Source organism: Triticum aestivum, chromosome 7B, assembly GCF_018294505.1.
Source record: "Triticum aestivum cultivar Chinese Spring chromosome 7B, IWGSC CS RefSeq v2.1, whole genome shotgun sequence".
Taxonomy (NCBI): Eukaryota; Viridiplantae; Streptophyta; class Magnoliopsida; order Poales; family Poaceae; genus Triticum; species Triticum aestivum.
The window spans coordinates 470,353,757-470,379,331 of record NC_057813.1 but is presented as its reverse complement, the minus strand read 5'-3'; the positions used below and the strand labels follow the sequence as shown (position 1 = coordinate 470,379,331).

At 46.9% G+C, this 25,575-nt stretch overlaps 2 protein-coding genes across 2 annotated transcripts; one reads left to right on the top strand and one right to left on the bottom strand.

Moving 5' to 3' along the window:
* Positions 1-9,992: 9,992 nt before the first annotated feature.
* On the top strand, positions 9,993-15,121 carry LOC123155960 (beta-glucuronosyltransferase GlcAT14A). Its single transcript, XM_044574123.1, has 4 exons — positions 9,993-10,969; positions 11,670-11,745; positions 11,823-11,938; positions 14,065-15,121. Exons 1-4 carry the CDS (start codon positions 10,363-10,365, stop codon positions 14,577-14,579), a joined length of 1,314 nt encoding a protein of 437 aa, XP_044430058.1. The 5' UTR covers positions 9,993-10,362; the 3' UTR covers positions 14,580-15,121.
* Positions 15,122-15,532: 411 nt separating this feature from the next.
* Positions 15,533-17,029, bottom strand: LOC123155957 (NADP-dependent alkenal double bond reductase P2). Its single transcript, XM_044574122.1, has 2 exons — positions 16,653-17,029; positions 15,533-16,566 (listed from the first exon to the last, which is right to left on the bottom strand). Exons 1-2 carry the CDS (start codon positions 16,869-16,871, stop codon positions 15,757-15,759), a joined length of 1,029 nt encoding a protein of 342 aa, XP_044430057.1. The 5' UTR covers positions 16,872-17,029; the 3' UTR covers positions 15,533-15,756.
* Between the last annotated feature and the right edge of the window lie 8,546 nt (positions 17,030-25,575).

Below are 25,575 nucleotides of genomic sequence, written 5' to 3'. Positions count from 1 at the left end.
ACAACTTTGGTTTCTTGCCAAACCACAGTTCATAAGGCATCGTCTCAACGGATTTTGATGGCGCCCTATTTAAAGTGAATGCAGGTGTCTCTAATGCATAACCCCAAAATGATAGTGGTAAACCGGTAAGAGACATCATAGATCGCACCATATCTAAAAAAGTGCGGCTACGATGTTCGGACACACCATTACGCTGTGGTGTTCCAGGTGGCGTGAGCTGTGAAACTATTCCACATTGTTTTTAAATGAAGGCCAAACTCGTAACTCAAATATTCTCCTCCACGATCAGATCATAGAAACTTTATTTTCTTGTTACAATGATTCTCCACTTCACTCTGAAATTCTTTGAACTTTTCAAATATTTCAGACTTGTGTTTCATTAAGTAGATATACCCATATCTGCTTAAATCATCACTGAAGGTCAGAAAATAATGATACCCGCCACGAGCATCAACATTCATTGGACCACATACATCGGTATGTATTATTTCCAATAAGTCACTAGCTCATTCCATTGTTCCGGAGAATGGAGTTTTAGTCATCTTGCCCATGAGGCATGGTTCGCAAGCACCAAGTGATTCATAATCAAGTGATTCCACAAGCCCATCAGCATGGAGTTTCTTCATGTGCTTTACACCAATATGACCTAAACAGTAGTGCCACAAATAAGTTGCACTATCATTATCAACTTTACATCTTTTGGCATCAATACTATGAATATGTGTATTACCACAATCGAGATTCAATAAACCATCAACATTGGGTGTATTACCATAGAAGGTTTTTTCATGTAAATAGAATAACAATTATTCTCTGTCTTAAATGAATAACTGCATTGCAATTAACATGATCTAATCATATTCATGCTCAACGCAAACACCAAATTTATTTAGGTTCAACACTAATCCCAAAAATATAGGGAGTGCTCGATGATAATCATATCAATCTTGGAACCACTTCCAACACACATCATCACTTTACCCTCAACTAGTCTCTATTTATTCTGTAACTCCTGTTTCGAGTTACTAATCTTAGCAACTGAACAAGTATCAAATACCCAGGGGCTACTACGGGCACTAGTAAGGTACACATCAATAACCTGTATATCAAATGTACCTTTATTCACTTTGCCATACTTTTTATCCGCCAAATGTTTGGGGTAACTCCGCTTCCAGTGACCATTTCCTTTGCAGTAGAAGCACTTAGTTTCAGGCTTTGGTCTAGCTTTGGGATTCTTCACGGGAGTGACAACTTGCTTGCCATTCTTCTTGAAGTTACCTTTCTTTCCCTTTGCCCTTTTCTTGAAACTAGTGGTCTTGTTTAATCATCAACACTTGATGCTCTTTCTTGATTTCTACCTTCGTCGATTTCAGCATCATGAAGAGCTCGTGAATCGTTTTCGTCATCCCTTGCATACTATAGTTCATCACGAAGTTCCAGTAACTTGGTGATGGTGACTAGAGAACTCTGTCAATCACTATCTTATCTGGAAGAATAACTCCCACTTGATTCAAGTGATTGTAGTACCCAGACATTCTGAGCACATGCTCACTAGTTGAGCAATACCCCTCCATCGTTTAGGCAAAGTACTTGTCAGAGGTCTCATACCTCTTGACACGGGCATGAGTCTGAAATACCAATTTCAGCTCTCGGAACATCTCATATGCTCCGTGACGTTTCAAAAACATTTTTTAAGTCCCGGTACTAAGCCGTAAATCATGGTGCACTAAACTCTCAAGTAGTTATCATATTGAGCTAGCCAAACGTTCATAACGTCTGCGTCTGCTCCTGCAATAGGTCTGTCACCTAGCGGTGCATCAAGGACATAATTCTTCTGTGCAGCAATGAGGATAAACCTCAGATCACGGACCCAGTCCACATCATTGCTACTATCATCTTTCAACTTAGTTTTCTCTAGGAACATATAAAAGCCATAGGGAAGCTACAACGTGAGCTATTGATCTACAACATAATTTGCAAAATACTATCAGGACTAAGTTCATGATAAATTAAAGTTCAATTAATCATATTACTTAAGAACTCCCACTTTGATAGACATCCCTCTAGTTATCTAAATGATCACGTGATCCAAATCAACTAAACCATGTCCGATCATCACGTGAGATGGAGTAGTTTTCAATGGTGAACATCACTATGTTGATCATATCTACTATATGATTCATGTTTGACCTTTCGGTCTCAGTGTTCCGAGGCCATATCTGCATATGCTAGGCTCGTCAAGTTTAACCCAAGTATTCTAAGTGTGCAAAACTGGCTTGCACCCATTGTATGTGAACATAGAGCTTATGACACCCGATCATCACGTGGTGTCTCGGCACGAAGAACTATAGCAACGGTGCATACTCAGGGAGAACATTTATACCTTGAAATTTAGTAAGGGGTCATCTTATAATGCAACTGCCGTACTAAGCAAAATAAGATGCATAAAAGATAAACATCACATGTAATCAAAATATGTGACATGATATGGCCATCATCATCTTGTGCCTTTGATCTCCATCTCCAAAGTACCATCATGATCTCCATCATCACCGGCATGACACCATGATCTCCATCATCTTGATCTCTATCAACGTGTCATCACATGGTCGTCTCGCCAACTATTGCTTTCGTATAGCGATAAAGTAAAGCAATTATATGGTGCTTGCATCTTATGCAATAAAGAGACAACCATAAGGCTCCTGCCAGTTGCCGATAACTTTAACAAAACATGATCATCTCATACAACAAATTATATCACATCATGTCTTGACCATATCACATCACAACATGCCCTGCAAAAACAAGTTAGACTTCCTCTACTTTGTTGTTGCAAGTTTTACGTGGCTGCTACGGGCTTCTAGCAAGAACCGGCCTTACCTACGCATCAAAACCACAACGATTTTTCGTCAAGTGTGCTGTTTTAATCTTCAACAAGGACCGGGCGTAGCCACACTTGATTCAACTAAAGCTAGAGAAATAGACACCCACTAGCCACCTGTGTGCAAAGCACGTCGGTGGTACCAGTCTCATGAACGCGGTCATGTAATGTCGGTCTGGGCCACTTCATCCAACAATACCTAAAGCCCCGTGGGCCTTACCCCTTTGGCCCAACCATCGTCCTATATATCAATATTTACCTTCGGACCATTCCAGAGCTCCTCGTCATGTCCGTGATCTCATCCGGGACTCAGAACAATATTCGGTCACCAACATACATGTCATATAATACTATATCATCAACGAACGTTAAGCGTGCGGACCCTACGAGTTCGAGAATGATGTAGACATGATCGAGACGCTTCTTCCGTCAATAACCAATAGCGGGACCTGGATGCCCATATTGGTTCCTACATATTCTACGAAGATCTTTATCGGCCAAACCTTTATGACAACATACATAGTTCCCTTTGTCCGTCGGTATGTTACTTGCTCGAGATTCGATCGTCGGTATCTCCACCTAGTTCAATATCGTTATCGGCAAGTCTCTTTACTCGTTCTGTAACACATCATCTTGTAACTAACTCCTTAGTCACTTTTCTTGCAAGCTTCTTGTGATGTTGTATTACTGAGAGGGCCCAGAGATACCTTTCCATCATACAGAATGGCAAATCTCAATCTCGATCTATGCCAACTCAACAGACACCTTCGGAGATACCTGTAGAGCACCTTTATGATAACCCAATTACGAAGTGATGTTTGATACACACAAGGCATTCCTCCGGAGTCTGAAAGTTGCATGATCTCATGGTCGAAGGAACATGTATTTGACATTAAGAAAACAGTAGCAATAAACGAACGATCATATGCTATGCTAACGAATGTGTCTTGTCCATCACATCATTCTCCTAATGATGTGATCCCGTTATCAAACGACAACTTATGTCTATGGTCAAGAAACCTTAACCATCTTTTGATCAACGAGCTAGTCTAGTAGAGGCTTACTAGGGACTTGGTATTTGTTTATGTATCCACACATGTATTTAAGTTTCCGATCAATACAATTACAGAATGAATAATAAACCTTTATCATGATTAAGGAAATATAATAGTAAGTACTTTATTATTGCCTCTAAGGCATATTTCCAATAGTACATTCCGCCCCTGTCAACGTTGTTCATGACGGTCACCATGCCCGGTAGGTGTTCGGTCAAATGCCATTGAGCTAATTTTCGAACGCCATGTCTTATTTTAGAGTACGAAGGATGGTGGGAGTACTCGACCATGGGGGATGAGTTGTTGTGTGATGCGTCGTTGGCCGTGTTCGCGGATTTTGTATGTAGGAGCAGAGGGGGCATGTTCTAGCAGCGCGTGCGTGATTCGTTTCACGCGTGAAAGCACATTGCCCTACGACATGCACATCATCCATGATAGCAACGTCAGGTCGTTATCGTATCGATGTTATGCCATCCAGACTAGCATCACCGAGTTTTGTGGCGCGACTGATATGCTGGAGGCAAGGTGACCATTGCGCTCGGCAGCCGAAGAGATCGTAAGTTTTGCTTCTTCTTGCTCCACTTGTCGATTGAATCATTCATTCACTTAATGTTGCTCTACACATTGTGTAGTCCGTATGCGTTGCAGGCATGCACCATAGGATAGAGGGACAACCATTTAGGTACATACACTGTTGGATGAAGCTGAAGGGGTTGTATTTGTGAGACGACATGGTCCATTCATGAAAAACTTGTTCAACATCCGGTTAATCTCGTTGAATTTGAACTATTGTTGTACTAGACTTATTTGCATGCTATGTATGGATGATTTGTGCTATTTTCTATCTGAACTTTGATGAACTCCCTGTGTTTGCATGAATTATGTCTGGTTAGTTCAAACAACAATTGAAATATATGCAGGCGGTGTTGGATGGCAGCTCCCGCATCCATGTTCTCAGGCTGGTCCTTCGTGTCCACGGACGGATGCTGGAGTAAATTTACGGGTGATGGAGACTGTCCTTATCTGAATGTATGGGCCATGTGGTGGAAGAGTGCGGTGACGGGGTTCATGATCCATCTGAATGTGATTGGGGAGACTGGTTGCATTGGAGTGTTGAGCCGGCAATGGCAGGAGGTGGTGTAGGGCGTGGCAGAGGAGGCGGGCCAGCAGGTTTTGGTGAGGGAGGAGTTAGACGGGCTGGTAGAGGAGGAGGTAGAGGAGTAGGAAACCCAGGAGAAAGGGGTAGTGTAGAAAGTCGGCTGGCTGGTGGAGCAGAGGTGGTTGGACAGAAGGTTGATAGGAGTGGGATTCCGGTGTCAAGCGCCCCCAACATTGGGGAGGAGGACCTCAGGACCGCTCGGAAAAGACTCATGGGGGCTGATGGAGCTGTGATGGTTCATGGCCAACCAGTGCCGAATCTTGCTGGCAAGGTCCCGAACACGGTTTTGTTGTTGGAGAGTGGAAGTGGTTCAGGGGCAAATGTAGTGCCTGCTCCGTCGTCTATGCCGGGCAAGACACAAGTTGTGAAAAGGAGGAAGCAAGGTGAGGAGAGGGAGGATGTTGATATGACGGAAGAGGCGGCCTCCCGCGAGGAGGACCGCCGGGCTCAATGAATATCCTTAGTTGGAACTGCCGGGAAGAGGGAATCCCCGGACAGTTCGTGAGTTGGTGACTATCTGTCAGTCGCATTCCCCCAGTTTAGTGTTTTTGTGTGAAACAAGGCAGAAAGCTGAAAGAATGAAGAAGGTGCGAGGGAGGATTGGTTTAAAGGGTTATGTAGGAGTTGACAATAATGGCATGAGTGGTGGTCTTGCGTTGTATTGGCATGAGAGTTATGATGTGGTAATCCTGGACAAAGAAGAACATTTTATTGATGCAACAGTCCGTGTTCAGGAAGGGGCGGCCCAATGGAGGATTACTTGTATATATGGTGAACCGTGTGTGGAGAACAGGCACCGTATTTGGTCCAAAATTGAACAACTAAAAGTTGTGAATGATTTACCTTGGCTAGTGGTGGGTGATTTCAACGAGGCCATGTGGGGCTTTGAGCATTTTTCAGCGACACCACGGGGTGAGCCACAAATGGTCGCTTTTCGTGATACGTTGGAGATCTGTGGTCTAGTTGACCTAGGTTTTGTTGGGACCCCGTTTACGTATGATAATAAGAGGGGCGGAGGAGGCAATGTGAAGGTGAGGCTTGATAGGGCAGCGGCTAATAACGCATGGAGGAATTTGTTCGCTTATGCTACGATACTTCATGTGCCATCACCATGCTCGGATCATGTGGCACTTGTTATGAAGGGGTCGGCTGATCGAGGACCGAATGAGGGGAAGCAGCGGAGGTATGAACTTTTTTGGGAGAGGGACGGAGCTTTACCGGAGGTGATTAAGGAGGCTTGGGAGGCTGCGGGAGGTGTTCACAACATGACACAGCTGAGAGATGCGCTAACTAAAACAATGACAGCCCTGCGTCTCTGGAGTAAAAAATTCGGTAATGTAACTCGAGAGCTAGCAAAATCGCGGTCCCAGCTAGAGGAGTTGATGTGCATGAATGCTGATCGCCAAGATATAGTTCGGGTGACGGATAAGATGAATGAGCTTTTGTATCAAGAAGAGATGCTTTGGTAGCAACGTTCGCGTATTACGTGGCTGAAGGAAGGGGATAGAAACACAAGATATTTCCATAGTAAGGCGGTGTGGAGGGCAAGGAAGAACAAGATCCGTGAACTTACGGACAACGTTGGAGTAATACACTCGGACCTTGCCGGCATGGGAGAGTTGGCTAACATGTATTTTCATGATATTTTTACAGCTGACCCGACGCTTAATGCGGCGCCTATTCTGGACCTAATAAACCAGGTGGTTACTTAAGAGGATAATACTAAGCTATGTGCGCCTTTTATAGATAAAGAGATTTCGGATGCTTTGTTTCAGATTGGTCCTCTAAAATCCCCGGGTCCAGATGGCTTTCCTACGAGATTCTTCCAGAGGAATTGGAGTACCCTCAAGGAGGGGGTTTTGGCAGCGGTAAGGGATTTTTTCAGCACAGGTATCATGCCGGAGGGGGTGAATTCTACCTCAATTGTGCTTATTCCCAAGATCCCCAATCCAGTGAGAATCACAGATTACAGACCAATTAGTCTGTGCTATGTTATCTATAAGGTGATCTCAAAGTGCCTGGTGAATAGGATGAGGCCTTTATTGGATGATCTCATATCTCCTGAACAGAGTGCATTCATCCCAGGGAGGATGATCATGGACAATGCACTTGTTGCGTTTGAATGTATCCATCATATTAAGCAGGAGAAGGATCCCACAAGGAGTTACTGTGCGTACAAATTGGACTTATCAAAAGCATACGATCGAGTTGATTGTGTCTTTTTGAGGCAAATGATGCAAAAGTTAGGTTTCTCTCAGCGATGGGTTGACTGGATAATGTCTTGTGTCACGTCGGTGAGGTACTCTGTCAAACTTAACAGAACCTTCTTGGATTCATTTGCACCGACGCGTGGGCTTCGGCAAGGAGATCCGCTATCCCCATTTCTTTTCTTACTGATGGCAGATGGACTTTCTGCTTTACTGAGGAACAAAGTGGCCACAGGGGCCATCACGCCGGTGAAAGTGGCTAGACGAGGACCTGGTGTGTCCCACTTATTGTTTGCTGATGATACGTTGTTGTTCTTTCAAGCAACAGGTGATGAAGCACGGGAGGTCAAAGCCTTGCTGGATGTATATAGTAGGGCGACAGGCCAGAGCCTAAACCCTAATAAGTGTTCTATTCTATTTGGGGATGCTTGTCCCGCGGCGAGTCAGGAGGAAGTACGTGCTTGGGATCACTAATTTGCTATTTGAGGAACGGTACTTGGGCCTGCCGACACCGGAGGGTCGGATGTCTAAGGGCCGTTTTCAGAACCTTCAAACTCGGTTAACCAAGCGATTGATACAGTGGGGTGATGGCCTCCTTGCGCAGCCGGGAAGAGAAGTGTTGATCAAGTCAGTTGCACAGGCTCTACCAACATACATCATGGGTGTGTTCAAGGTACCTTTTTCCATTTGCGATGATCTTACGCGCATGGTGCGGAATTTTTACTAGGGGTCGGCAAAGGGGAAGAGGAAAGTACATTGGAAGAATTGGGATGATCTCATGCAGCCCAAGGAGAGGGGAGGTCTTGGCTTCCGTGATTTCAGGTTGTTCAATCAAGCATTATTGGCTCGGCAGGCGTGGAGACTTATAACCAAGCCGGATAGCCTGTGTGCTAGGTTTTAAAAGCGAGGTATTACCCGGATGGTAAGTTGGAAGATACAGTGTTTTCTGGAAACGGTTCATCTTCATGGCAAGCTATCTGCCATGGGCTGGAATTGCTGAAAAAGGGTCTACTGTGGAGAGTTGGTGACGGTGCAAGCATAAGGGTTTGGCGAGATAATTGGATTCCTAGACCCTACTCTTACAAACCGATCTCTCTGCAAGGGCGATGCCGCATTCGTTTTGTGTTCGGTCTTCTGAATGCTAATGGGTCATGGAATATGGAGCTTCTTCAGGCTTTCTTTGTGGAAGCAGATGTACAGGAAATCCTAAAGATCCGCGCCTCGCCCAGGGCGATGGGAGATGTTATTGCTTGGGGTCCTGGTCGCCATGGCAGCTTTTTGGTTAAGTCTGCATATGAGTTGGCCTTCGACGAGGATCATCGTGATACTGCGTCTTCGTCTAGCGCATCTCCCTCAGGACGTCGCGCCTGCTGGGACTTCATTTGGAAGTGCGGTGCCCTGCCAGCAGTGAAGCACTTCGCTTGGCGGATGGCTACTGATGCACTTCCTACCTGGAAGAAGAAACACCGGATTGGGTTGGAGACTACGAGTAATTGCCCGGTGTGTGGAATTGAAGAGGAGGATAATTTTCATCCTTTCGTTCGGTGTCAGTTCGGACGGGATCTTTTTCTGGCTATGGCTAAGGTATGGAGGATACCTGGCATAACTTCTATACTGAATAACGGAAAGGAATGGCTGCTACATGTGTTGAGTCCTCTTACTGAGCTTGAGCGCACAATGGTACTAATGATCTTTTGGAGAAGTTGGTTTGTTCGTAATGAGCTTACTCATGCGAAGCCTGCCCCGCCAATGGAAGTGTCAACACGTTTTCTGCAAAAGCTACTTGGTATCATTGATGGGTATAAAGCAAAACCCACAAGCTGATCCGGCCAAGGGAAAAGCTTATGTTGAATGGCAAAGCTCGAGAAAGAGGGGGAGTGATGCTGCAGTTCAAGAAGAACGAAGATGGACGAAACCGGATGAGGGTTGGTGCAAGGTTAACACATATGGCTCTTTTGCTGTGTCCGGTGAAGCTGGGGCGGGGATGATCCTGCGTGATCATCTGGGCGCCATCAATAACTCGGCTTGCAGGGTCTTGTACTCGTGCAGGGACCCCCTCGAGGCGGAGCTTTGCGCATGTATGGAGGGCTTGTCTTTGGCAATACAGCGATGTGACACACCACTAGTGTTGGAGTTGGATTCTTCTGAAGCAGTCACGCTCATATCAAGCTCTGAGATCGACTGGTCGGTATACTCCTCTATTGTCAGAGAGATTAAGCATCTGCTGGGTCTGAGGAAAACTTGTATTTCCCTTATATCTAGATCTCAAAATAAGGCTAGTGATAGTTTAGCTAGTTTTGCTAGAACCCAAGGTAGGACCATGACTTGGTTAGGAGCTGGTCCAGTTGAAGTTATGGAAATAGCATCCGTTGAATGTAAGGACCCTGTGATTGATTAATTCATTGCTATTTCACCCGCAAAAAAAAAAGACTGCCCTTATCCTCACGTCTATGTTTAGAAGTCGGAAGAAAAAGTAACTGGCATCTGTCTGTTAAGCTGGCCTAGGATGGAGTAGAAACAAATCAAACATCGAAAGTTCATCCCAGATCAGAGCATCTCCCCACCCCATTCGGCACCGAAATTCCAAACCCCGCCCCTCACTCCACCCATCCATCGGGCGGTGCGCATTGGCCAACCCGACCCGACTCGACTCAACTCAGCTCGTCCGCCCACCGTCAGCAGGGACGCACGCACCAACCGGAGGGTTGCACGGCTCTCCCCGTAGATTTGTTTGCGCTTAATTCCGCGCGACCTCCTCCGCCCTCCTCGTCTCGTGACCCGCTGCCTCTGGAGAGAGAGGGAAGAGAGGAGGGAGCGAGCGAGCGGTAGTCTCACCACCACCACCACCACCCCACCCCACACCACCCCCCACGACACGCCACAACACCAACACCAACCGTCGCCGGCCACATTTAATCTCGCACCACCACCACCGCCGCCGCGCGCCCCGGCGACTGATCCCCACGGACGGAGCGCGATCCCGCCGGACGCCAGGCCGGAGGAGGAGAAGGGATAGGCAGACACGCAGATTGAGAGAGAGGGGGCGGGGCGCGGGGCGCGATGATGGAGACCAAGCCGCCGTTGCCGGGGAGCGGGGGGCCATCGCCGGGGGTGCACCACCACAGGCGGTGGGCGGCGCCACTGCTGGCGTCCGTGCTGCTCTCCTCCCTTCTCATCTCGGCCTCCCTCTTCTTCTCCTCCTCGCGGGCGCTGCTCCTCTCCTTCTCCCCGCTCCCGTCCGCGGCCTCCGCGGAGCCGCTCTTCGTCGAGGCCAAGCTGCGGCAGCAGCAGCAGGAGGCGCACGCCCGCCCGCACCGCGCCGTGCCCAGGATCGCATACCTCGTGTCCGGCTCCGCCGGGGACGGGGTCGCGCTGCGCCGGACGCTCAGGGCGCTCTACCACCCGGCCAACCGCTACGTCCTGCACCTCGACCTCGAGGCGCCCGCCGCCGAGCGCGCCGAGCTGGCCGCCGCCGTGCGCGCCGACCCCGTCTACTCCCGCTTCCGCAACGTCAAGGTCGTCACGCGCGCCAACCTCGTCACCTACCGGGGCCCGACCATGGTGGCCAACACGCTGCACGCCGCCGCCATCCTCCTGCGCGACGGCGGCGATTGGGACTGGTTCATCAACCTCTCCGCCTCCGACTACCCCCTCGTCTCGCAGGACGGTAAGCGCAGGCAGATGCGATCTACACCCCCCACCTCAATTCCGCGATTGGATCGCACTAATACACCACCTCCGATCCGAATTTCGCGGTTCCACGCGCGATCTCTGCGCAACCTCGTGCCGATTTCGGCGAGATCGAATCCATGTTGCGGGTCACTGGAGGCTACTAGGACTCTAATTTTCAAACTGGACGCCGGTGGTTATGTCGAACTGTTGGGGAAAAAGACGCGATTTTTATATATACGCTTATTAATTGAAGTGCCTTGTCTAGGTTAATTTATGCACAGTTGCTTCCACTGGTTTGGGGATTTCGTTAGATTTGATCACTTCTGTCCGCTCTATGTGGTACATGGGGGAACCCAGCCACATCTTTGGGCGTTTCTTTCTTTATATGGATGCTTCTGCTGGTCTCTCCTCCTGAACCCAATCCTGCTTCGCCTTTCCTATGTCGATCTACTCCTGTATTGGATTGTTATGGATGGTTCTGCTTGTTCATGGGAATAAAGTGGGTCGTGCCAAATTAGGTATCTGCCCTGTGCTCATCTTCCTTTCTGCTCCGGTGCCAACTTTGCTGCTATGCCTACCATCCCACTTGGATTTAATTATCAGGATTTGTCTTTTAGGAATCAGGGACTTGTATAGGATTAACATAACACAGCTCTCTGTTTATCTGAATCTGACTTCTCTTGAATTATTTGCAGATCTGTTGTATGTGCTCTCTGGCTTGCCAAGGGAGCTTAACTTCATCGAGCATACCAGTGACATCGGATGGAAGGAGTAAGCATGGAACTTTGCTGAAACTGCTGTTATTTGTTCACATACAAGTTGGGCGGTGGCTAAATGTCTCTGTGTAGGTATCAGAGGGCAAAGCCTGTGATCGTCGACCCCGGCCTATATAGCCTGCAGAAGTCTGATGTTTTCTGGATTACGGAGAAAAGAAGTGTGCCAACCGCATTCAAGCTCTTCACTGGTAAATGTTTCCTCCCTGACAGCTAACACAATATATGAGCTATGTTGTTTGTGTCCTTTGTTTTTCTGTACTTGCGCCACCTCGTGTATTTTCTCATTTTAGTTGTTGATTACCATGCATTTGCATTCTTGTGTTATTTACATTTAACTATTATTTCTTAGTGAAATTATGTTCTACTATTACTCAAGACCTCATCCTATTGTTGCTTATTGAATATGCTTGAGAGGCTTGCATAAGGAACACTTCTATTTTACCCCCTCCGTCCCACAATATAAGAAGTTTTTGCAAGCTAACATAGCTTGCAAAAACGTCTTATATTGTGGTTGTGGGACGGTACATCTTTGTGTTAAATACTTACTCTTTTTGGTAAGCACCAACCCTGATATCAATTCTTATACGATAATGTTCTCATGTTTTAATAGTTCAGTGATTAGAACATTTAGTGCCTACTTGAAACCTAATTTTACTAGTTTAATGTCCAATCATTTAATGCTAATAATCGCTAGTACCTAGTATTTTGGAAACTTGCATTTTAATAAATACAGTACGAGTATATTCCTGTCCATGAGCAGTGTGCCAAGAAATGATTAGTAATTACTCCCTCTGTAAAGAAATATAAAACCTTTTAGATCAGGTAGCCTTTTAGATCACTACTTGATCTAAAAGGTTTTATATTTCTTTACAGAGGGAGTAATTTGGAAGCAGATGGTACACCATAGTGTGTGCACTTTGTTCCCTACATCCAGAAAGAGGAAATATCCTTAGAAGATAGCACTTGAGGTTGAGGTGGCGCTGAATAACTTTCATTGTAGTTCTTAAGTGTGCCGCGCAATGCTGTTATGTAGTTCCTCAGGCATAAAAAGGCTGCTTTTAAGTGAACTATATTTAGAATTTCAAGGCCTCAGGCATAAAAAGCCTGCTTTTAAGTGTACTATATTTAGAATTTCAAGGCCGGCGTTATGTTTTTGCTCCTCTGATGTCTTCAGAGGGATTTTTTTTCTCTATAGAGATAAACTAACTTTGTTTGAACCAAAGATGACACAAGTGATAGCTATCTTGATTCCTTTTAAGTAAGCAGCATCATGAACCAATCGATCATTTTAGAACATTTATTTTTTTGTTTAGTAATCTGATTCAATGGGAATTCTATTTCTACAAGTTGAGTTTATCTGAACATTTGTATCATGCATCAAAACTATATACTGCACTTGGGGTTGATCGATAGCAATGCAATCATCAATTGTTGTGAACCTAGAGTCACAACAGAATAACTACGTGCTCAAGAAAGCGACATGTCATAGCTGAGGAGAGTAGGTACATATGAAATGAGAGAATATGTTGGTTCTTCTTTGCTTGAATCATTATCGAATGCATGCCATCCATACTGTGGATGTTTGGCCTTGGGGCTTAGGCTTTTCCCAACACAAAATACAACTCCTGACAGATTAGGTTCCTACTTCCCTGACGATGCTGATCCAATACTATTCCGTAAAATAGCCATCATCTTTCTCTGTTTGGACTCCTTGCTGCTAGTCCTGGTCAATGGTCAGACTCTTCCCCCTTTCACCCCCTGCTGTGGCTGTGGTAGAATGGCACTCTCCTCAGTGCTCGTCTCCGTACCTGTGCCTCTATCACCTTGGGCAGTTATCGTGTTGCATTGATGAAATTGACGTTCTCGCTTCTCTTCATCTAAAAAATGTAATGTTGCTAGTGGGCATGGCAATCCCAATTTCACAAGTCATAGCTTTAAAAGTGACTAAGATTGTGTTTGCCCATACCATGATATGCTTCTCCATAAGTCTTACTATTGTTATTTAATTATCTTGTACAACATGATAATTACTTAATTAGGCATCAGCTTTACATGGTGCTCATTATTTCTTTAATCGTCCTTGTATTTTACTCCGTCCCATTATATAAGAGCATTTTTGACACCACACTCTTATATTATGGACGGAGGGAGTAGTTTGTAGTACTTCTAGTGGATCAGACTACAGACCCTGTATGGCACCACTACTAGTTCTTGCACAATTCTGTTGTACTACATGTGGTATTCGTATTTCTTTATTTTCTTCTCCACTTTGTTGTGTAATGTTACATGTTTTGCTCCATTTATCATATTTCAGGCTCTGCATGGATGATGCTTACTCATCGGTTTATTGAATACTGCATATGGGGATGGGACAATCTTCCGAGGACTGTCCTGATGTATTATGCGAATTTCCTCTCTTCGCCAGAGGGTTACTTCCACACAGTCATCTGCAATGTCCCCGAGTTCCGGAACACCACAGTCAACCATGATCTACATTTCATTTCCTGGGATAACCCACCAAAGCAACATCCTCATTACCTCACCCTCAATGACTTTGACGGTATGCTTGACAGCAATGCTCCCTTTGCAAGGAAGTTTGGAAGAGAGGATCCTGTCCTAGACAAGATTGATCAGGAAATACTGGGCCGTCAACCTGATGGGTTTGTGCCCGGTGGATGGTTGGATATTTTGAATACAACAGTGAAAGGGAAACACTTCAGCGTCGAGCGTGTGCAAGATCTCCGCCCGGGGCCTGGTGCGGACAGGATAAAGAAACTCGTGACAGGCCTGCTCACCGAGGAAGGCTTCGACGACAAGCATTGCGTATAAAAAGCTTGATGATTCCAGGGTAGGTTACTTTGGTCAAAATCTGAGGGGTTGAGCCACTAGCTAGTCATTCTACTAGCCGAAGAAGCGGCACATAGTGTCGACGATCCGCACGGATGGAGTGATCTGATAGGTGTTCCTTATAGACTACCACTTTGAGTTGAGTTACCGTACAGCAGGAGACCACGGCCGCCGTAGCAGGCAGAGTTTATACACCACTAATAGCTCATTAGGTTATGTTAGAAGATTATATCAGCCCAACCATTATTAATAATATCGGAATTTTTCGGTCTCTCGGCGCTGCTGGCTGTCGTCGAAGGTGGTCCGTTCTTCCTGTAGAAACCACAGGGCCCGAGCCATCAGCGAATGAGATTTCGTTGTATTAATTGTGGATTCCTCGGGGCAAACTTCTACGTTTTGGTTGCGTACATGTATTCTTTGATTTCTTTTCCTTCTCCCACGGCTGAGTATACAAAATTGTCTTATGCACTGTTTCCTCTCTTCCTTTGGTAAATATGCACACTAAGTTTTTGTTGGAGCTTAAATGGTACCCCGTCTGTTCACAATTATAAGATGTTCTACAACCACGGCTGAGTACTTCTTTTTTCTGAATCGGATGTATATAGATGTGTTTTAGGCCCTGTTCGGAATCCCACCTGCTGTGGAGCCACGAAACAGCCGCTCCGCATTTTTTCACTGTGACTTCACCCGCTCCAGGAGTGGAGCTGTGGAGTGGAGGTAAGCCGAACAGGGCCTTAGTATGTTTGTTCAATCATTTCAGTCCGTACGTAGTCCATATTGATACATATTGAAATATAAAAGCATGTTATAATTATGAACGAAGGGAGTAGGGGATATGTGCTGCTGTTGATAATTGGAATATCTGATGTTTGCATTGCTGTATCAAACATCTCCTGGGTGTCAATTAACAGACCTGACTACTGGTTATCAAACAGGTGCGCTGCTAGATTAGATTTGCTGATTTCCATTTTTGAATATTTGTGGTTTGATAAACAAAACTTGGAAGTTACACAATCAAATTTCAAATTTCAATCAGGGGTCATGTCCATTATCAATTATGAATAACCACTCAGCCCAACAGAACAACCTGCATTTCAGTATTACACTCCCCACAGTACACACAACCTGCAGTGAATTTGTGGAGGTGACATGATTCATCCTATGCCAGCTTGACGAGCTTCTTGCCGACATTCTCGCCGCGGTAGAGCGCGACGAAGGCCGACGGGACGCTCTCCAGCCCGTTGGAGACGTCCTCGATGACCTGGACCTTGCCCTCGTCGATCCAGCCGCCGATGATGGCGGTGAACTCGTGGAACCTGGCGATGAAGTCCCAGGCGAAGAAGCCCCGGAGGGTGATGCGCTTGTAGATCACCTCCAGCAGGTCCGGCACGGCGCGCCGCCCCGGGTCGGTGTACTCGGCGATGACGCCGCAGACGGCCACCCGGCCGTAGGTGTTCATGTTGGCCAGCGCCGCCTCCAGCATCTCGCCGCCCACGTTCTCGAAGTAGATGTCGATGCCGTCGGGGAAGCGCCGCTTGAGCGCGGCCTTCAGGTCCGGCTCGTCCTTGTAGTTGAAGGCGTCGTCGAACCCCAGCTTGTCCTTGAGCAGGTCCGCCTTGCCCTGGGTGCCGGCGCAGCCGACTACGTAGCAGCCCGCGAGCTTGGCGAACTGGCCGACGAGGCTGCCGATGGAGCCCGACGCCGCCGACACGAACACCTTCTCGCCGGCCTGCGGCTTGCACACCTCGTAGAACCCGCCGTACGCCGTCATGCCGCTCGTCCCTAGCACGCCCAGCTGGTAGGACAAGGGGAAGCCGGAGGAGGCGTCGACCTTGGACATGAGGACGGCGGTCGCCGGCCGGAACACGCTGTACTCCTCCCAGGCGAGCATGCCGGCGACCACGTCGCCTTCCTTATACTCCTCGCAAGCCGACGCCACCACCTCGCCGGCTCCGTACGACGCGATCCTCTGCACACAGACACAACCGCAGAACGCAGCCGCATTAATCACGGCCGGCTCGCCGTCCGTCGGCCGCCGATGGACTACGAAATTACCTCGCCGGGCACGATGACGTCGACGGAGTGGTGGGAGGCGCTCTGGCGCTTCATGCGGTTGAGCTGGTAGGGGTCGATGGAGACGTACATGTTCCTGACCAGGACCTCGCCGGACTCGGGCGTCCACCGCACGGCCTCCGTCTTCACCTCGAAGTCGTCCACCGACGGGGACCCCTCGACGTGGTGCCTGACGGCGATGTACCGGTTCTCCACCTCCATGATTGATCGATCGATCGATGGATCTATCGGCCGACGACAGCGCACCGGGGAAGAAGGTACAGCAATGTGTGTGATCGGCGGCAAGAGCAAGCGGTCGATATATATAGTGAGAAGCTTAGTTGGCGGGGTGTCGGGGATAATGCTATGTTTGGATGCTGTTCGTTGAGCCCGAGGACGAGGACAAGAAATGGGGGTTCGGTTAGATGCTGTGGTGGGCGTTCGGGTGCAGATGCTTTCCTAGAAAATTTGTACGCGTCCATCAGACCATCACTATACTACGTAGTACTACAACCAGACATGGGAACAAAAACACAAAGGAACAACTAGGAATTAATCCGATGTGACATGAGAGCTTTTTTTCCGGGGAAAAAATAATTTCATTACTCAAGGAGGCCTTCGTCCTTAACCAAGTTTACAAGAAAGTCAGACTGCCGTACGTGGGGTGCTACGGCCATATGCGGCCAACTCATAACTTGCGGTATTCTGCCAACGGCTACCCTGCACGAATACAAGCTCTCTAGCATGACAGCGTGCTAAGCTGCTAATCTCTTCGACGAGCGAGCGGTGTTGTGACCTGTCTGTCGTTGGTGCTTTGAGCATCGCCACTGCCTCCGCGCTATCTAACTCCACGATGATAGGCAACATGGTCCTGTGTACAGCAAGGTCTATGCCTTCTCTACAAGCTGAGAGCTCCGCCTCCAGCGCACTATCATATGTGCGGATTTCTCTGCATGCGTTGAAGATGATATCTCCTTTGTCATGTCGAGGATCACACCTCCGCCCGTTGCTCATGTGACCGCAACAAGGCTGCCATCCGTGTTAAGGTCCTGTTTGGTTCATAAGTCCTACAACTTTTTTTAGTCCCAACTTATAAGTTCCAAGTCCCTAAAAAGTCTCTACCTGTTTGGTTCCTGGGACTTATAAGTCCCTATAAGACCATATTACAACTATAAGTCTCTATAAGTCCCTCCTTGAGAGTCTTATTTCATAAGTCCCAAATGCCCACTTTAAGTCCCTATAAGTCCCTCCTGTTTGATTTAGATGGGACTTATAGGGACTTTTTTAAGTCCCTAGACCAATAAGTCTCTGGAAACAAACACCCTCTAATCTTGGCCCATCCCGAGGGGGGATCCAGCGTGCCCGCACCCTATCCATATTGTTGGGTTCCACGCGCTGCGGGGTGGCACATACAACCATCTTTCCCTTCTCCATGTTAGCCGCCGGGTGTTGCTGAATACATAACAGGGAATTAATGTACCATTGTAAGAACCGACGAGAGGCCTCGACAGGGGTGGTGGTTTGTCATGGGTAATCTCATTACGAACATGCCACACTCTCCACATGATCTTGAGTACCACCAGCCTCGCCATCTCATCCAGGGGTTCCAACAGAGTGAAAAGCCACTCTGGCCCCGTGTCACGGTTAGTCTCCACCTTGGAGATGTTCCAGTCCAACACCATGATTCTCCAAAGCTTCCTTGCCAGTGGGCACCTGCATAGCACGTGGAATCCATCCTCGCGTTCAACACCACACAGGGGGGACATGTCAGTAACCTCGAGGTGTCGTGAGGCTTTGTTAGCCCAGGTAGCAAGGGAATTTGTGACGACCTTTCATGCAAACACGCGTACCTTTGGTGGAGCAGGGCACCCCCATATGATCTTCAGATGGCGCGACGACCATCCGGCGCCCTGGTCGTGACGGTGGCCAATGGACGCCGGCGCTCGTCCATTGCCAGGTGATACGCGGATCGAACGGTGAAGATACTGTTTTTCTCCGGTGCCCAGGCGATGATATCGTCAGTGACGCGTGGGGAAGTCCTGATGGTGGTGATGACGGCGACATCCGTCGGCAGGAAGTATCGCTGTAGTAGATCGGTGCACCAAGACCCCCCTCAATCGAGGAGCTCAGCCACCCTCCTCAAGCGGCAACTGCCCTGCTGAGTGATGGACTGGCGGGAGGGCTCCCGCGGTTCCTGCCATATGCGAATGTCCTGCCCGTTCCCAACATGCCAAATGATGCCCTTTTTCAGGATCTCAATGCCATGTTGGATAGCCTGCCAGGTCGGGACGCATTCCCCGAAAACACCGTGTCCTCCAGGAGACCATCATGATAGTATCGGGCCTTTAAAACCTGCGCACATAAACTAGTTGGTTTAGTAAGCAACCGCCAGGCCTGTCTCGCTAGGAGAGCATGGTTAAAAAGACGGAAATCTCTGAAGCCCAGACCGCCCTTGCTTTTTTGAGCCTGGATCTTCAGCCAGGCCAACCAATGTGTCTTCCTCTTTCCCTTAGAGGCACCCCACCAGAAATTACGAACCATTCTATTCAGGTCATCACACACTTACATTGGGAGCTTAAAAACACCCATAATATAAGTGGGAATAGCTTGAGCAACTGGTTTAATCATGGTTTCCTTACCCGCCAGAGAGAGGGTGTCACCCCATGCAATAATCCTCTTCAATAACCGAGATTGTAAATTCTGAAAGTTTCCTTGTGACATGGAGGACGGGTTATTCACATTTAATTTGATGGTCAGAGGCAAACTGAAAGCTAAGCAGTGGTAATTAAGACCCCCGGGGGAAAATAGGGATGTTTCCTACGTTACCCATAATATGTGGAAGTATCGACGTAGTTTCATAGAGTCATTTGATCTGAATGCTACATGAAGAACATAAGCCAGATGACGAAACACAGAGACCTAGGATGTAGAAGATCATAACATGAGCGATTCGGCAGACCATCGGGCGTTGGGAGTCCCAAATATTTCTCCTCGAATGTAACAACACCTATGTTGAGAGTTGTTCTCACCGCTTCCTGTTTGTCCAAGGCACATGCAACACCGAACATGGCACTACATTTGGCTGGATTAATAAATTGTCCAGTGGCATTAACTGTGATAGCCTGGCTTATTAGGGATGATAGACTACTCATATCAATAAGGAATTCCTTCTTTTTTAGGAGCCCATTCGGACATAACTCCAAAGTTAAGCGTGCTCAGCTTGGAGTAGCTTTAGGATGGGTGACCGACCGGGAAGTTGCTCCCGGGTGCGCATGAGTGAGGACAAAGTGCGCAGAAAAGACTAGTATTGATCTGTGGGGCCAGTCTAGATCCCGCAAGGAGTAACGCCCACCGGCGGGTGTGTCCGGGGCGTGACAAGTTGGTATTAGAGCTGACCCTCGCGGTTACACGGATGTTTGCGAACAGGTGTGCGGTCATGTTGTTCATGGTGTTTGTGACCCGTCGTGGCACACGTCATGGCACATGTACTGGACTGGATGCACAGATGTATGTGCCAAGAGGGAACGTTCCTGTGGCCCGACAAGGACGTCGGTTCCTCTGAGTGGGGGTGTATGTGATAGCCTGGCTTATTAGGGATGATAGACTACTCATATCAATAAGGAATTCCTTCTTTTCTGGGAGCCCATTCGGACAGAACTCCAAAATTAAGCGTGCTCAGCTTGGAGTAGTTTCAGGATGGGTGACCGACCGGGAAGTTGCTCCCGGGTGCGCATGAGTGAGGACAAAGTGCGCAAAAAGGACTAGTATTGATCTATGGGGCCAGTCTAGATCCTGCAAGGAGTAACGACCACCAGCGGGTGTGTCCGGGACGTGACATTAACATATGTGTTTAGCACTTCCTGAACCTTTTGGGCTTCTTCCTCCATTGCTTTAAAAACAGTAAAGTATCGTCTACAAACAAAAGATGAGAAATACCCAGAGCTCTGCGACACTCTAAGCAGGGTGTAGTCGCCTTTTTCCTCTCCTTCTTTCAAGAGTGGAGATAGACCATCAGCCACAAAAAGAAAGAAGAACGGGGACAAAGGATCACCTTGCCGCAGCCCACGCGACATTGCGAACGATTCCAGAAGGGTTCCATTGAATTTAACTGTATATCTCACCGAGGTGATGCAAGCCATAATCCAGCCCACCCACCGGCGAGCGAAACCCATCTTAATCATCATTCGCTCCAAGAAGATCCAGTCCACCCTATCATAAGCTTTGGAGAGGTCCAGCTTATATGCACAAAAACTTTTACTTGGGTCTTTCTCCTGCTGAATAGAATGAAAGCACTCAAACGCAATAAAAGCATTATCAGTGATCATACGTCCAGGAACAAAGGCACTCTGCTCAGGAGAGATACTATCATCCAGAATAGGCCTCAACCGGTTTACCAGACATTTTGCCACCACTTTGTAGATGACGTTACATAAGTTGATTGGGCGAAACTACGTAAGCCTCTCAGAGCTATCCACCTTCGAGATGAGAACAATAGAAGTGTTGTTCACCCCCTCAGGCATAATCCTTGTCCAAAAAAACTCCTTGATCCCCGCAATTACCTGCTCTCTCATCACATCCCAATTGCGCTAGAAAACGGGCGGGGAAGCCATCCGGACCGGCGCCTTGAGTGGACTAATCTGAAACAGAGCATCGGCAATTTCCTTGTCTGAAAAATCTGCACACAGTCCATCATTCATGCAGTCACACACACGAGGTTTAATTAGATCAATTACCGGGTCTGCACAAAGAGAGCGGTTAGCAGTAAAAAGTTTGGCAAAGTAAGCTATTGCCATGGCCACCATGGACCCGTGGTCCTGATGCGTGACACCATCATCATCAATGTGAATTTTAATGCGATTTTTGCGTGCATGCCAAACAGCCTTTTGATGAAAGAACTGGGTGTTGCGGTCCCCTTCCCGCAGCCATGCAATATGGGAGCGCTGCATCCATAACATCTCCTCTCTGTAGAGCAGCTCGTTCATCCGGTCCGTCGCCTCCCGATCTCCTTTCTATCTGCGTTCATAGACATAAGCTCCTCGAGACGAGAGCGTGATTTGTTAATTTCCTTAATAACACTGCCAAATTTTTTACGGCTCCACTCTTGTAACTTTTTCGTCATATTTCCTAATCCATAGGCAATATCACCAAGATTCAACATAGAACCCAACTCAGTCCAAGTGTTCATAATTACCTTAGGGAGGGAGGGGTCCCCTTCTCACATAATCTCATACTGCCTGCACCTCCTGCCCCCTGTTGGCGCGGCTCCTCCATCGCGCACTTGAGGAGGATGGCCAGGTGGTCGGAGCTCGGTGCCACTGAATGCTCCACCATTTCATGGGAGAAAACCTCTCTCCAAGCATTATTCGCCACCGCATGATCAAGGAAAACCTTGACATTAGCTCGGCCTCCTCGGCGATCATCGGCCTACAAAAACCGAGATCGCCCAAACCACATACTTCAAGGACATCTCGAAAGTCAAGCATCTGACCTGCAGAGCGCGGTGTGTCGGAGAAGTGCTCAAAACTCCACATCGCTTCACTGAAATGTCCCACCACGACCCACGGCATACTGGCCTAATGGTGGAGATTATGAAGCATTGCCCACATACGATGACGATCCTTCGTCCGAGGCTCACCGTAGACGCAAGTAAGCCGCCAGGGTGGTTCACTCGCTACACCATTCACATGCACACCAACGTATAGTTCATTTATTTCTTTGACATCAAGACTCACTGACTCATGCCAATACAAGGCAAGACCACCACTAAGACCTTTACAATCGAAAGCATCAAAACCTCTTGAACCTAATGTTGTGGAACGTAGTAATTTCAAAAAAATTCCTACGCACACGCAAAATCATGGTGATGCATAGCAATGAGTGGGGAGAGTGTTATCCATGTATCCTCGTAGACCGAAAGCAGAAGCATTAGAACAACGCGGTTGATGTAGTTGTACGTCTTCACGGCCCAACCAATCAAGCACCGAAACTACGGCACCTCCGAGTTCTAGCACACGTTCAGCTCGATGACGATCCCCGTACTCCGATCCAGCAGAATGTCGGGAAAAAGTTCCGTCAGCACGACGGCGTGGTGAAAATCTTGATGTTCTACCGTCGCAGGGCTTCGCCTAAGCACCGCAACAATATTATCGAGGAGGACTATGGTGGAGGGGGGCACCGCACACGGCTAAGAGATCAAGAGATCAATTGTTGTGTCTCCAAGGGGTGCCCCCCTCCCCGTATATAAAGGAGTGGAGGAGGGGGAGGGCCAGCCCTCTCTCTATGGCGCGACCTAGGGGAGTCCTACTCCCACCGGGAGTAGGATCCTCCTTTCCTAGTAGAACTAGGAGCCCTTCCAAGTAGGAGTAGGAGAGAAGGAAAGGGAAGGGAGAAGGAGAAGGAAGGAAGGGGGCGCCCCCCTCCCTAGTCCAATTCGGACTAGTCCATGGGGAGGGGTGCGGCCACCCTTTGGGGCCTTTCTCTCATTTCCCGTATGGCCCATTAAGGCCCAATACGAATTCCCGTAACTCTGCGGTACTCCAAAAAATACCCGAATCACTCGGAACCTTTCCGATGTACGAATATAGTCGTCCAATATATCGATCTTTATGTCTCGACCATTTCGAGACTCCTCGTCATGTTCCCGATCTCATCCGGGACTCCGAACTCCTTCGGTACATCAAAACTCATAAACTCATAATAAAACTGTTATCGAAACCTTAAGCGTGCGGACCCTACGGGTTCGAGAACTATGTAGACATGACCGAAACACGTTTCCGGTCAATAACCAATAGCGGAACCTGGATGCTCATATTGGCTCCCACATATTCTACGAAGATCTTTATCGGTCAAACCGCATAACAACATACGTTGTTCCCTTTGTCATCGCTATGTTACTTGCCCGAGATTTGATCGTCGGTATCCCAATACCTAGTTCAATCTCGTTACTGACAAGTCTCTTTACTCGTTATGTAATGCATCATCCCGAAACTAACTCATTAGTCACATTGCTTGCAAGGCTTATAGTGATGTGCATTACCGAGAGGGCCCAGAGATACCATTCCGAAAATCAGAGTGACAAATCCTAATCTCGAAATACGCCAACCCAACATGTACCTTCGGAGACACCTGTAGAGCTTCTTTATAATCACCCAGTTACGTTTTGACGTTTGGTAGCACAGAAAGTGTTCCTCCGGTAAACGGGAGTTGCATAATCTCATAGTTATAGGAACATGTATAAGTCATGAAGAAAGCAATAGCAACACACTAAACGATCAAGTGCTAAGCTAATGGAATGGGTCAAGTCAATCACATCATTCTCCTAATGATGTGATCCCATTAATCAAATGGCAACTCATGTCTATGGTTAGGAAACTTAACCATCTTTGATTAACGAGCTAGTCAAGTAGAGGCATACTAGTGACACAATGTTTGTCTATGTATTCACACATGTATTATATTTCTGGTTAATACAATTCTAGCATGAATAATAAACATTTATCATGAAATAAAGAAATAAATAATAACTTTATTATTGCCTCTAGGGCATATTTCCTTCAGTCTCCCACTTGCACTAGAGTCAATAATCTAGTTCACATCGCCATGTGATTTAACACCAATATTCACATCTGTATGTGATTAATACCCATAGTTCACATCGTCATGTGATCAACACCCAAAGGGTTTACTATAGTCAATAATCTAGTTCACATCGCTATGTGATTAACACCCAAAGAGTACTAAGGTATGATCATGTTTTGCTTGTGAGAGAATTTTAGTCAACGGGTCTGTCATATTCAGAGCCGTATGTATTTTGCAAATATTCTATGTCCACAATGCTCTGCATGGAGCTACTCTAGCCAATTGCTCCCACTTTCAATATGTATCCAGATTGAGACTTAGAGTCATCCGGATTGGTGTAAAAGCTTGCATCATTGTAACTTTTTATGACGAGCTCTTTTATCACTTCCATTATCGAGAAATATTTCCTTAGTCCTCACTAAGGATATTCTTGACCGCTGTCCAGTGATCTACTCTTAGATCAAAATTGTACTCCATTGCCAAACTCGGAGCAAGGTATACAATAGGTCTGGTACACAACATAGCATACTTTATAGAACCCGTGACTGAGGCATAGGGAATGACTTTCTCTTTCTATTTTCTGCCATAGTCAGGTTTTGAGTCTTACTCAACTTCACACCTTGCAACACAGGCAAGAACTCCTTATTTGACTGTTCCATTTTGAATTACTTCAAAATCTTATCAAGGTATGTACTCATTGAAAAATCTTATCAAGCGTCTTGATCTATCTCTATAGATCTTGATGCTCAATGTGTAAGCAGCTTCACCGAGGTCTTTCATTGAAAAAACTCTTATTCAAGTATCCTTTTATGCTATCCAGAAATTCTATATCATTTCCAAACAACAATATGTCATCTACATATAGTATTTATAAATGCTACAGAGCTCCCACTCACTTTCTTGTAAATACAGGCTTCTCCAAAAGTCTGTATAAAACCATATGCTTTGATCAACTCATCAAAGCGTATATTCCAACTCCGAGATGCTTGCCCCAGTCCATAGATGGACCGCTGGAGCATGCACACTTTGTTAGCACCTTTAGGATTGACAAAACCTTCTGGTTGTATCATATACAACTCTTCTTTAATAAATCCATTAAGGAATGCAGTTTTGACATCCATTTGCCAGATTTCATAAAATGTGGCAATTGCTAACATGATTCGGACAGACTTAAGCATCGATACGAGTGAGAAAATCTCATCATATTCAACACCTTGAACTTGTAGAAATTTTTTTGCGATAAGTCGAGCTTTGTAGATAGTAATACTACTATCAGCGTCCGTCTTCCTCTTGAAGATCCATTTATTCTTAATGACTCACCGATCATCGGTCAAGTCAATCAAAGTCC

Bases quoted from the DNA above. Each gene is read 5' to 3' on its own strand.
- LOC123155960 (XM_044574123.1), top strand. From the start codon at position 10,363: ATGATGGAGACCAAGCCGCCGTTGCCGGGGAGCGGGGGGCCATCGCCG. The intron at 10,970-11,669 runs GTAAGCGCAGGC...AATTATTTGCAG, and splicing joins CCCCCTCGTCTCGCAGGACG to ATCTGTTGTATGTGCTCTCT. The intron at 11,746-11,822 runs GTAAGCATGGAA...GTCTCTGTGTAG, and splicing joins AGTGACATCGGATGGAAGGA to GTATCAGAGGGCAAAGCCTG.
- LOC123155957 (XM_044574122.1), bottom strand. From the start codon at position 16,871: ATGGAGGTGGAGAACCGGTACATCGCCGTCAGGCACCACGTCGAGGGG. The intron at 16,567-16,652 runs GTAATTTCGTAG...GTCTGTGTGCAG, and splicing joins ACGTCATCGTGCCCGGCGAG to AGGATCGCGTCGTACGGAGC.